Here is a 12733-nt window from a genome sequence, read left to right as displayed (position 1 = left end):
CAAGGGGAAGACTATTGTGGTCCAGCCTCCACGCCCCCCCCCTCCTGTGAAAAGTTGGAAAAATAAGGCATATTGTATCCCCCAAAAGTATAGTATGTAAAAAATAAAGTCTTAAGTTTCAGTATGTCCAAAAAAGTCATTCAACAGTATTTAAAACAAAGGCATAGTATAGTATTTACCAAAAAGTAATAGTACAGTATGTCAAAAAAAATCATAGTATATTGTTTTGAGAAATCTAATAGTGCAGTATGCCATGAAAACGATATGTTATAAAAAAGTAATAGTATATCAAAAAGTAATCTACCCTCATTGCAAAGGCCCTTGTTCAGAACCTCAAATTGTTTCATTTGTCATCTTAACTAACACACTTGATCAAATGATATTAAAAGTTGTATTATTTCTTAATGGTATGGACTCTTCTCTGTTCCTTGCTTTTGAGGTCACGCCTCCACCATCTATTGGGCATGAATAAAAGAGTTCAGTAAATTCAAATGACTAAACAGATAGCCCATAATAATATCAGAGCTGCACTCTGGAGGGGGGCTATGTGCAGCTGCAGGTTTACTGTCAGGGTGTTTGCCGTTAGCGCAGCTTTTGAAGTTGTGTTCCTGCTGTTCGTTTGCCTTCAGAGGATTTAAACACAGACACGCAGCAGGAGAAAGGGGGCCGGGGGAGTTATAGCTCCAGAGTTGGAGGTCTGACAGGAGTCAGCGTTTTTATGGGTATTAAATGTACAGCGGAACCAGACATAATGACCCCCCATCCTGCAGGCTGGCACCGCTACTAGTCTGCTCTACCTGCCATGTGGCACTCTTTTCTTTCTGTCTTTCTGTATCCAACATGGCTCCCACAGCTTCTTCATATACTCGTCTGTGAACTAGAGACATGTTTTAAGGACCTTGGAAGTCTTGAACTGTTATACTCTGTGCTAGACTGGACATGTTTTGACTTAGATCTTCAGCACCTAAATAAGTCTCTATTGTTCAACTTAACAGTGTATTGTTTTGCATGAAATGCTCAGTGTTGTATCATTAGGCTAAATAACCTGTTGGGTCCTTGAGGGAATTAGGAAAGTTTGGGAACCCGGACAAACATTTTCTTTCCTTCCCAGTGTACTCAAAGCTAAAATGCTTCTCAATCAAAGCTGAAAAACTGTTTTTGTGACACTTTATTATCTCATCAGTCCGATATCATAGGCAATACATACTTGTGTTGACTGCAAGCTGTAGTAAACACATTAACAGTTCAATTTAATAAACAAATACTGAAACTTTTCAATGCTTTAGTAAAGGTTGTGTAGTGATGGTACATTTGCAAGATGTTAAAATCCCTCAAAATATGAAAATGTTCAATTCCAATCAATGTCTGTTTGATGTAATATTACAACCTCCTCTCCTCCCACACATCAGGGGGGGGGGGGGGGTTTCACTGGCTGTGGCCGGACTCTGCTGGCTCGTCGGCGGCGGGAACGGGCTGCGGGTACTGGAACCGCATCGGGTCGTACAGATCATCCATGGGGTTGTAGGCCTTGGGGAAGAAGTAAGGGAAGATGGGTCCTTTCTTCTCTTTGGGAGCAGGATGAGGGGTCTCAGGCACTGCTTCCTCTTCCTTCTCCTCCACCACAGGGGGGGGTGGAGGCTGGACCACAATAGTCTTCCCCTTGATGGGCCGGGGGGGGTGGTCAATCAGGCAGTCGGGGTCCCAGTAGGGGTCACAGTCGAACTCCATGCCCTTGAAGGAGCGCATGGGGACCGCGAAGGTCTTCTTGACGAGGATTGGAGGTGGGGGAGGAGGAGGGGGGCCGGGCAGACTTCTGTGGTGGAGGAGGGGGAGGAGGGTGGAGTGCTACCACTGGAGCTGGAGCTTTCTGGGGGGTGCAGTGGGGGTGGTAGCGGGGGTCGCAGAGCACGGGCACGGAGCCGGTGGGCATGTAGACGATGTGGGGCTTGCAGAGGGGGTCCTTCTTGTTGCACAGGTACAGGACGTCGGCCTGGGAGATGACAGGGGCTGGGGGGAGGGCGGGGGGAGCTGTGGGCTTTCCTTTCATGGGAGGGGGAGGAGGAGGAGCCATCGGGACCCCCAGCTTGTTCTGGTAGTACGAGGCGTCGGGGCCGTAGGTCTGCTCCAGGGCCCTCATCTGCTGGTAGAGCATCCGCAGCTTGTCGATCTCATAGATCTGAGAGGGAGAAATAAAGTTAGAAATCAAAACTCCTTCACTTGTCCCACAGCGGGGACATTTACATTGTAACAAATAAGTGACTAACATAGAAAAAAAGCACACATTAGTAAAATAAATTAAAGTAGATTGAGTACAAAGAAAAGTAGGTGACCAAATAAGAAGTTGTGAGGTAGAAGCAATTAATAATATTCATATCAATAGAATATTAACCCCTTGAAATACAAGATTAAAGGGAAGACAATTCCAATGTTACTAAAACATGATCCAGTCATAGAAGCCTTTCATTTGGATGAATAAATGTGTAAAATATAATTAATGTTATATTTTACATTGTATGCTTCATATATGAATTTGTAGTATTCCAAAGCGCAACATTAGATGGTTTTAATATTTCATGTTTTGATTTGATTTATGTTGCATACAATATGTTTGATTCTTTCATTTCACACTTTGGGACCCGGTCGACTGTCTGTAGATATTCACTGTCCAGAATCACTGGAAGTACACCGGGTGGATTCTGTTTGAGGACACATTTCTGCTTTTATAATTCGTTCTACCAGAGTAAGACATTTCATTCTCACTAAACTCTCCCAGAACTAGACTGTGAACAGTATCTAATCACAAAGCCTTGTGTCTTTCCAGATGTGCTCACCCCCTCAGTGTGTCCGATGCTGCTGTAGTAGCGGTAGTAGGACTGGAAGTCTGGGTTCCCTCTGTACCACCGAGGGTCCGCGTTACGCTTCGGCCTGGAGTTACTCAGGAAGCTGTTTGCTCTCTGTGAGTCGATACCTACGTTACCGACTGGTACCATCTCTGTAAACAGATGAGATCAAATCACTTAGAAAATAAAATATTTATAATTATATATATAAATGTTTATTTGAAATGATTTAGGATCTGCTTACCCTCCTGCTGCATGTCGTTTAACAAAGATTTGGCCTCCAGCAGGCCTAGGAGAGGAGACAGATCATTGGTTTGATTTAAGTTATCATGTTTTTATTACAATTTAAAGGCTGCTCAGATTTCCATAGAGGACAAAAAGGCCTGCATCAAAAAACTGCCATTAAATAATGAATTAGTATTTTCGTTGACCGCTTACACAGAGTTAAAACCTTTAACCATCTTCACTCATGGAGATTTTTTCAGAATTCTACCCATTTAAATAAGTTGGTTAGTTTACAAACATGCTTTTGTTGATTCTTATTGCTTACATTTATGTCATGTGCACAAACTAAATTCTGAAATAGAGGGTTAAGCAGTTGTTCAATACAAAATCAGCTCTTACCGGGGAGCACCAGACAGCAGACGGCCCCCAACAACCATAATGAAGAAATCATCTCGAACCCCTGGAGAAAAGATTTGAGTTGTATCATTTTAGAGGAAAATAAGCGTACATAGAAAAGCACATCTTGAAGTGTACGTTAGTAACTTCTTAGTCCTTTTTACAACTGATTTTCTTACGAAATAAAAGCGTAAAGTGTATTACAAAAACAATGCTTAAGACTATTGTTTAACAGTATCAAAAATAAATATTATACATTTCCAGGTAAACTGCCCTAATTTAGTTTTAAACAAACACACATTTGGAATATAATATTAGAGATAAAGCTATACCATGTTAGTTACACAGCACTTTGCCTAATGATAAAGACCCTCCATGTTGTACTCACCTGGCTCAGGACGCTGTCTTCCTGCACTCAGAGGGCCAAGAGGGTTAAATACAGATCCGTGTGTCAAACCCCCTGAGACAGTTCCTCCCGTCCAATAGGACCGCGACAACTTTGACACAAAACTCCACCTCTCTTTTAATACCGTTTAATAAGGGGCCTTTGGCGCCAATTATGGATATAAAAAGCCCCTGTAGCTTCAGCAGCAAAGCCATAAAGAGAACAGACTTCAAATGGAAACTCCCCATTAAGTCTGGAGGGAAAGCATCACCCGCTGGGACAACTGCAACTGAGGGGGAAAAAGCTGCCGACCAACACAATATCTCAGCCAGAAAGACAGTAAAAATCCTAGATGGCGACCGGCTCGGCCTTAAAATGTACTTTTATGACTTGTTAGAGATTTCTAAAACGCTGTCGGCTCCACAAGGCTGTTATTTCTACCCAGAGGACACCTGCTTTGAAACATTAGAGACGTGGATACTGGCGATCAACTCTCTGTCTCGACATGTTCAATAGTATATTAGAAGCACTCGATATCAGAATATGGTTGAATTCTTCAATTATTCTCTCTTACGTTATCATAAACTAATTATTTATTAACTCCCATGCTCTGAACTTAAGAGATTTGGAGGGCTTTAAAAATACACCCAAAGTCAAACTTAAGATGCTTCCAAAAGTTGTTGGATAAGAATCTATCAAGTTTGATGTTTGGTACTTTTAAAGATAAAGAAAATACATTTGAGTATAGATGTACATTTATTTTTATTTTTTAACTTGTACAAACTAATTAATGCAAAAAGGGTGGGCGTGCAAGGTAAGACTCGAGCTTATAGTTTTCACCATGCACCTTAAGTAAATCCCAATTGTTTTCTTAAAAGGTTTGTATTTGAGAGGTATCATTTAAGACACTAATTACATGTCAAACAAACAGCTGGTAGTCAACTCCACAGAGGTCATATCAATCTTACTAATTCATACGTTAACGTCTTTGGGTTTTAGACTGCGAGTCAGAAAAGACAAGTTATCGTGGCCAAATATGAAACTAAAGGAGTGTTTGACATACATTTAACATTTTCTTTGCACAAATTATTGAAATATCATCTCAAATGATTATATTATCAGAATCACTGCAGACCTTATGTTAAAAAACATTAATATTTGAAGACATAGCTTTGGGCTTTTAGGAAACGGGATATTAAAAAGATGTATAGACCAAGCAATAATGAAAATAATTGCTAGTTGCAGCGCTGCATGTTAGCATGTTTTATGAGCAAGACATGTTAAAGGAAGTCCAGGTGTTAGCAGGGGGGGGGTGGGGGGCACATTTCCAACTGTCTTCATCCCATATCATGCACAGTGGAGTCTCAATGAACCACATTAAAGCAGAGTATTGAACCATCATTTATTATAACTATCATTCACAATACGAGGCCCAACACTAATTCGTCTTCAAGATTTGCATTGAAAGTGTATGAAATATACAGGAATGCAAAAAAAAGGGGAAGCGTTAAACTCGTAACTGCAAATGCTACACAATCTCAAATTCTGACACATATTTACAAGAGATTTAGGAATAACAGGAATCTTAACATAAAAAGCGATGGACTTTCCAACAGCAGGGACTCTTGCAAAAATAGTCAGGCTTCAAAATGTCCAGGTTGTGCTCGATGCTGTCGAGGGGAATGAGCAGAGCCCCGATAGAAGTCTGTAGAAAGTCCACAACAAAGAGCTTTCCCTCGGAGTGCATGAAGTCGTGTTCCTTCAGACGAAGGTGATGCGGCTGCGGGCCTGGTTCACCTGCCACACGTTCAGCTCCTCGTACTCCTCCAGCGCCTCCTGGAACTGGGCTGGGGTGAAGCCACGGGAGGTGCAACGCTGCTCTGCTTCAGTCACTCGCACCACCCCGCCCGCGCCACCTTTTCCAGCCAAGCCCTCGGAGGAGAGCTCTCGCACCAGAGAGAAGATGACGTCGGCCGGACGCTGAGCCCTGGAGAGAAGAGAATCAGAGAGGAGGAGATTTTAGGACTTCAGAAAACAGTTTGTAGCTTTGGTACAGAGCCACTTTATGATTTCAGTCTTTATGCTAAGCTAACCATCGACTGCCTCTTGAATAACAGAAGCGTCATATATACTTAGCGGAGTTTCAGCAAGATGGCAAATAAGCAAAATATATAAAGCTATATCTTTAAGAAGATACTTTTTATTGTTGCTTTAAAACTATTTTGAAAGGACTAAACAACCTGGCTTCCTTCCCTTTCACATTTTTTTTTTTTAAAGCCTCCTGAATGTTTAAAAGCTGTACAAGTTAAGGGGTACCAACATGTTTCTCAGTTTACATGCTTCCGTGTGGAGAGCTCCATAAAAACCCAGAGACATTTTACGGCTTCCTCCAGGACACGCAGCTACGGTTACGGGCAAACAACTAACTCATAAAGGGGATTTGGGGTTGGACGATATCCGGTCACTCGTGTTGCAGAAAATCAAATGCCATCAGTAGGAAAGTGTAAACACTGACCTTGTGGCGCTGGACTTGTCGGCTTGAAGTGAATCCTTGGACATCTCCATGAGTCTCATGGCCTCGTTGACGTCTTCCTTCTCCACGGTCTCCATCAAGCGAAGGCGAGCCTGCAGAGAGGGGACAAAACGAGTGGGGACTGATTGAGATGGAAAAGAAGAATCACAAAGCAGCAGCAGCTTTAATATTTGGTTGGATCTCTGGATAACGAAGGCTGCGCTGTGCCGGCACTGTCAGACCGAGACAAGTGCAATGCCATCTGGTATGGCCGGCAATTGCCCAAGTCTCCGCCTCTCAACACCAGCTAGTCTCTCTACATGTGTTAAAACACACCATAGGGTGCAAATAACATTGAAGCTCAAAGTTTATTCTTCTTCAAATCACAAACACAGAGGATAGAACATGTTGATGAGGGTTCTGGCCATGGTCAGTTTTGCATGGGTTTGCACAGCGGCACCTAAAGTACACAGGCTGACTGCAGACCCTGCAAAGCTGGCCAGGATCAGAGGAAGAGCTCCCTCAAGACCATTATCAACTCAAAACATCTGGAGCATCACAACAAACACACAATTTGGTCTCTGTGCAGAAAATACATTCATTCTTTAAATCATGTACAACTCAATCCGTTCCTCCCACAGAGGGACGGCAGCAGATCGCCCCCTGGTGGACATCAGTGTGCAGCACGGGGCCGGACCGTGTGCCTGAAGTGCTGGTTTTGCAGTAGGTGGATGACTGCTACCTGCACAAACAGCACTTTTGACACCCAGCGGCAGAGAACAGACCATGAGTCACTTGAAGTCAGGAAATCAACTTCTCGTGATGCCATTCCAGAGATCCAAGATCACAATACATTCAAGAATACTTGCTTTTATTTATGCGATTTGCCGAATGATGAATATTTGGTAGACAGTAGATCTTTTGTCCGCCGTGGGAAAGAAGTGCTCACATTGCAGTAGGCCAGGTTATAATCACTACCTGCACTGTAAGCACTTTATCACAAACTGGACGATTGATTGTAGACATACAGGGACGTCGAATTCACTCCTATGTTGGAAAAATGACCCAAACAGTTTCAATGATTTCAAGCAGGCCGTTTGCTTTTCCTGCAAACCAAAGGTTTTCACAGTGGGGCTGAAGTTCTCACCAGGGCAGTGGACAGACGCAGGATGGAGAGGAGGGTTCGGGCGGAGGTGAAGGTCGTGTCTTTGCTGACTCGGGCCTCCTTCCTCATCTCTACATAGGCAGCGGTGATGTAATCAGCCAGCGACTCGGGAACCACCGGCTGACGCTTCTTACACGCAGCCATGTAACGCCTGGAGGAATTCACAGTGGAGAATTTCTTAACATTTTTTGAATATTACATCAATTATTGGTTTGAAACAATGTTCACAGACAAACTTGCTAGACGGCAAATGACCTGGTTTATTTTAGCGTGTTTCCATAACATGTCTTCTTTCAGACTTTTAAAAAAGCTGTCAAAGGTGTGTAAGTGATTCTGTGAACAGGGCGAAGCAACAATTAGAAAATGCAGCGGAGAGTAATGTGTTTGTCTTCATGCAAGTAGTTTATTGGGGAATGTTATGATGAGATCTATGGCCCTAAGAACCTGTAGGGTCTCCTCTTAAACGTTTTCAAACACAAAGCAGATGTTTACCTCATCAGCTTCATGTCGATGGGGGTGAAGTGAGTGGGCGGCTGGCGGGAGTGCATGTGGACGTAGGTGATGTGCTGGGCCAGACGCAGGTCAGAGTCGGCGTCCGGCTTGTCCTGGATCAGCCACAGCAGGTCGAAACGGGAGAGCAGAGCGGCGGGAAGCTGAATGTTGGCCTCGATGCTCTTCCTGGGATTGTAACGGCCGTAGGCGGGGTTAGCGGCTGCTAGAATGGAGCAGCGGGCATTGAGGGAGGTCATGATGCCGGCCTGGAAAAAGAGTTAAAAACACGAGTTTAGATGTGATGCAGGCGTTAGCTTTAAATATCTCCACAGATGAACAGTGCTGTCGACTTTACCTTAGCGATGGAGATGGTCTGCTGCTCCATAACCTCGTGGATGGCTGTCCGGTCAGCGTCGGCCATCTTATCAAACTCGTCAATGCAGCAGACTCCCTGGTCAGCGAGCACCAGGGCTCCTCCTTCCAGGGTCATCTCTCCGGTCATGGGGTCACGCATCACCGCTGCAGTCAGACCCACACCGGAGGAACCGCGACCCGTCGTGTACTGACCTGAAAGACGAAGACACGAGGAAGTGAGCAAACACATGGAATGGCAGCATTTTATTTAACTGGTACTTAGAGAGTTATTACAAACACACAAAGCAATAACAATACAACAGTCTTTGGTCTTCTGTCGTCCCATCTCAAGTTCATATTTTCCCCATGTAGCCAGAATGGAAATGAAATGTCTGACTGGATAAAACATTAAACCATCCCGGACTCTCCCTCCCTCAAACAGGACTGTACTCACTTCGAGGAGCCAGGCGGTCGATGTAGGACAGCAGCTGGGACTTGGCCACTCCGGGGTCTCCCATCAGGCAGACGTTTATGTTGCCTTAAGGGACAGAGCGTTGCAGTTATTAGAACATCTCATAAAAGGCTTAGGAAAGCAGTCGGTGACGTGCACACAATCTGTTATTGAATTAATAATATCACATTTGCATAACCTTAAGTTTAATGTCGTTACTGTAATAAACTTTATTGTTAGATGAAAGACGTTTTTCATGAAATGCTTCGGCAGAGAATTCATTTCCCCCGTAATTGCCACTGGGAGCACCTTTAGAGAAGTGATTTAAAAAATGAACTCGAGTTGTTGCTCACCTCTGATCTTCATGCCTTTGGGAGCCTGTTGCACCCCCCCCACCAGCAGCAGGAGCAGAGCCTTCTTTACATCCTCGTGTCCATAGATCTCTGGTGCTATCGAGCCGGCTAGCTTCTCATAAAAGCCCTCCTCTGTAACAGATCATAAAATCACTTCAGTTGCTAAAAGAGCGACAACGTTATGATCAATGTCAGCCGTACACTTCTAGTTTGATTGAACACAGCCATCGCACACATGCAGGCTCTCACCTGTGATGCTGCGCAGCTCCTCTTCACTCAGATCATCATCGCCAAGCTCGTCGTCCTCTGACTTGTTCATGAGTGTGATGCTATGAGCCTCCATGTAGGTTTCTGACAGAAGACCCTGGAGATGGGATGCATTTTCATTGTTAAAGATATCAAGACAAACAAATACCCCGCCTTACAATTTCTACAGGTTTTGAGCTTGAGCGCTAAGTTAAGAGAGACAAATACTTGATTCAGGATAAAAGCCCTTACCTGAGTGGCCTGTTTGAACCCTGTGCGAAGAAGAGGGAGGAAGACCCCGTTGATGGCTACATGGTCTCCTGGCTGGGCGAGACGTGTGTTTTCTCCGCGGGCATAAATAGACATGCTCCGTGGAATGTTTCCGACGGGCACCTGGTCGCTCTGTGGGACAAAAAAAGACATTTGTGAGAAAATAGAAACATGGCGTAAACACAAGAATACAATTCATGGCAACAGCGAGGGGGCACTTTGTTATTAGAAGTTCCTTACGTGTTCCTGAATACGCAGCTCCTGGAACTTGACAAACTTTGAGCCTCTGGTCTGCAGGTAGAGCCGCCCTCCAGATTTGTTGGTGACGCACTCTTGGCTGGGACACATGACGAGGGGAATGAAGGTGGGAGACTGGATCTGAAGGCCAAAAAGATGTGATTAATGAGCAACACTTGATAAATGTCTGAATTGTCCGACTACATAATGATCTCGGCACAGGAGTTCAAAACTTTTCATCTCAATCAGAAATCCCATTTTTTGTGATCCAGGATCAGACAAGTCGGACAGATTTTGTCCCTGGAGTTCAAATCAATTCAGGATCAGCCTGATCCTGATCACGACTTTTCAAAATAACTAGATCCTGAATATCAGTGCTTTAATCCGACCGATCGCCATCTAGTGGACATGAAAAATAATACAAGGAAGACAAGAGACCACATCGCAGAGACATCTATAATGTCCAATTATATATTTTTTTATTTGAAAGGTGATGACAGGGTGGACTTTTTTTTGTTGAAGATATTTTTACTTTACTGTCAATTACATTTGTGATTGACAATCTTTGTTGTGATACTTTTATGAGCATAAACATTTATGTCATCAACATTTGGTGGAAAGCAAAATAGGCCACCACAAACGTGAGCAAAAATGGAAAAATAAAATGTATTTCCCATGAAGGCTAAAAATTGTGTATTATTTCAGTTAACAAACTTTGCCATCTTATTTCAATTGAAACATATTTTAAAATAAATTGTAGAGTACATTTTGCTCTGGTAATCCACCCCTTTGGTGGGATCAGGATAATCCAGTTTTTTGGGATCAAAGTGATCCTAATCCTGTTTTTGAACTACCCAAAATCCATATCTGATCAGATCGGGATTAATAGAGTTGAACTCCTGGGCCCAGAGGACTAAAATCCAAACTTACAGGTTGGTAGGTCTCCGCACCACACTGGTCACATGTGTACGTAGCGACAGCCATCATTGGTTTGACTTCAGAGGCGCGAGTCACTATTCCGCGAACGTTCACCAGATGCCCGATGCTGTCCGCTCGCACGTCACGAACCACTTTGGGTTTAGAAGTGGTGGGAGCCTTAAAGTACAGCTCGCTGTGGAAGGAGGATACAGTTCATGAGAAAGGTAACCAAAATGTAATTGCATGTGCTTTAGTGAAAAGAAAGCCACAGCAGCCATTATCAAAAAACCTGAAATATTATTAAAAATGAAAACCTAAAGTCTCAACTTACAATCTCCTCATGAGTTCAGGGGGGTATTGGTTACGACGGTCTCTGGTGTCTGCAGGGTCGCGACCCCTCTGTTCCATCATCAGCCTGTGCTCAATGTACACGTCCAAAGAATCCTTGGCAACAATCTAGATATAAAAGCATTTCCATTTAATAAATAACACCCGCCTTTATAGTCTTGAATGTTAAAATGAAATTGGTAAAAATAATGTGTAAACGTTTTATACCAAGTGCAGCTAATGTATGTTGTCCCTTTGTTTGACCAGCTGTTCATATTTAACATTATCTGACATTATGCTAGTAACAGATAATCTTAACCTTTTCAAAATAAGCCATTTAAAAACGTCACGACCAATTTACAAAAAGAACAATAAAGTGTTAGATAATGTGCCTTGATAGATGTATGGCCTGTGTCGAGTCTAATCATGCTTTTAGCTTTTAAACGTAAAAGCTCAACTGTGCATTTACACGTACATCTCTTTCTTTGTACTCTGGCAGCAGTTCGTGGACGGCGTCAGCGACCAGGTCCATGTAGCGCTTGGCGTTTTCACAGATGCTCTCAACAAGCTCGGGGTCTTCCTCGGCCACATCGTCCAGATCCACGTAGAGAGCCACCTGCTCCCTGTGGGCCAGCGCCACCTGGGAACAGACAACATGATGAGCAACTTCATTAAAATACCTTTCATGCCCAGATAAGGCTCAATGACACCTTTACACTTTCAAACTGTGATAAGTATGAGTTTAGAATGTGGAAAAAAATGTGTTTGTCAGGTTCTTAACACCAAGGCAACATGGATGCCCCCAAGTTATCAGTTAATACCATTTTGCTGCTTGAGGCGTTTCTTCCTTTAGTTTTGAAGAAATTAGATTTATCAATACTTTCAGAAATTACATTAGGACAAAATGGTTGCTAAACAATTAAAGACAAAAGATAACGAGTTGATCCATTTCATTTGAGCTTGCTTCTCCACTTAAATTATTCATGTTTGTGTGATAATGTCCAAATCTATATTCCGGGAAAAAGCCACTTCCTAAAGCTTTTGTGTCTGCAACTCATGATTATTTTATTTATTGCTTAAGCTGCCATTTATATTGATAAATTGTTTGGTATAAAAAAAAAAAATATATATATATAAAGGGATGCACGGAAAATGGTTAAAAAGGCCCTTTCGGCCGAAAGGGTTTTAGCACCGAAAAAATATCACCGAATGTCAGAGAACAGGGTTACGTTGATCATACTCCGCATATTTGTGCGGGTGTTTTGATTTCAAGTGGTGGAGTAATCCCGAAGTGGTGAAAGTCTTTGCAGTTACACCCCCTCGAGAAATGTCAGCTGAACAAGTTTTACAAATCGCAATCCGCACCTCTCTCTCTGATATTTTGAAATATGTCCAAGCAGCAGACATGTTGGCTGTGAGCCAGCCGCGAGCATGGTCGCGCACCGTGCTTTTCGCCGCGTTTTGGTTACGTCATCACAACAACACGTTAGGTTACCAAACTTATAGGTGCATTTGTTGTTGTTGAAGTCCTGGCTGTTACAGTCTTTATTTACACTATTTTG

At 43.2% G+C, this 12733-nt stretch overlaps 2 protein-coding genes across 3 annotated transcripts in view; both read right to left on the bottom strand.

The window, feature by feature from the left end:
• Positions 1 to 1172: 1172 nt before the first annotated feature.
• LOC104957020 (leucine-rich repeat extensin-like protein 2) lies at positions 1173 to 4071 on the bottom strand. Its single transcript, XM_010784618.1, is given in 6 exon segments — positions 1173 to 1803; positions 1805 to 2176; positions 2832 to 2992; positions 3085 to 3129; positions 3465 to 3525; positions 3850 to 4071. Coding segments are annotated over 5 exon segments (1008 nt in total). The 5' UTR covers positions 3517 to 3525; positions 3850 to 4071; the 3' UTR covers positions 1173 to 1425.
• A 1144-nt stretch (positions 4072 to 5215) lies between these two features.
• The window catches only part of mcm7 (minichromosome maintenance complex component 7), a 10867-nt gene continuing 3349 nt past the window's right edge, over positions 5216 to 12733 (bottom strand). Inside the window, exons 3-15 of one of the 2 annotated variants that reach the window (XM_010784615.1) lie at positions 11647 to 11811; positions 11176 to 11300; positions 10857 to 11037; positions 9930 to 10067; positions 9672 to 9821; positions 9423 to 9537; positions 9174 to 9305; positions 8824 to 8907; positions 8371 to 8582; positions 8016 to 8281; positions 7506 to 7674; positions 6362 to 6471; positions 5216 to 5833 (exon numbers count right to left, since the gene is read on the bottom strand). In XM_010784615.1, the coding sequence (XP_010782917.1) occupies positions 5608 to 5833; positions 6362 to 6471; positions 7506 to 7674; positions 8016 to 8281; positions 8371 to 8582; positions 8824 to 8907; positions 9174 to 9305; positions 9423 to 9537; positions 9672 to 9821; positions 9930 to 10067; positions 10857 to 11037; positions 11176 to 11300; positions 11647 to 11811 (2073 nt within the window). In that variant the 3' untranslated portion in view covers positions 5216 to 5607. The remainder of the gene's footprint in view (positions 5834 to 6361; positions 6472 to 7505; positions 7675 to 8015; positions 8282 to 8370; positions 8583 to 8823; positions 8908 to 9173; positions 9306 to 9422; positions 9538 to 9671; positions 9822 to 9929; positions 10068 to 10856; positions 11038 to 11175; positions 11301 to 11646; positions 11812 to 12733) is intronic. The other variant, XM_010784616.1, reaches the window with a different exon arrangement.

Source organism: Notothenia coriiceps, unplaced genomic scaffold, assembly GCF_000735185.1.
Source record: "Notothenia coriiceps isolate Sejong01 unplaced genomic scaffold, NC01 NC01_scaffold00026424, whole genome shotgun sequence".
Taxonomy (NCBI): domain Eukaryota; kingdom Metazoa; phylum Chordata; class Actinopteri; order Perciformes; family Nototheniidae; genus Notothenia; species Notothenia coriiceps.
Note: the sequence above shows the minus strand (reverse complement) of the source record. Positions and strands in the feature narration are given on the sequence as shown.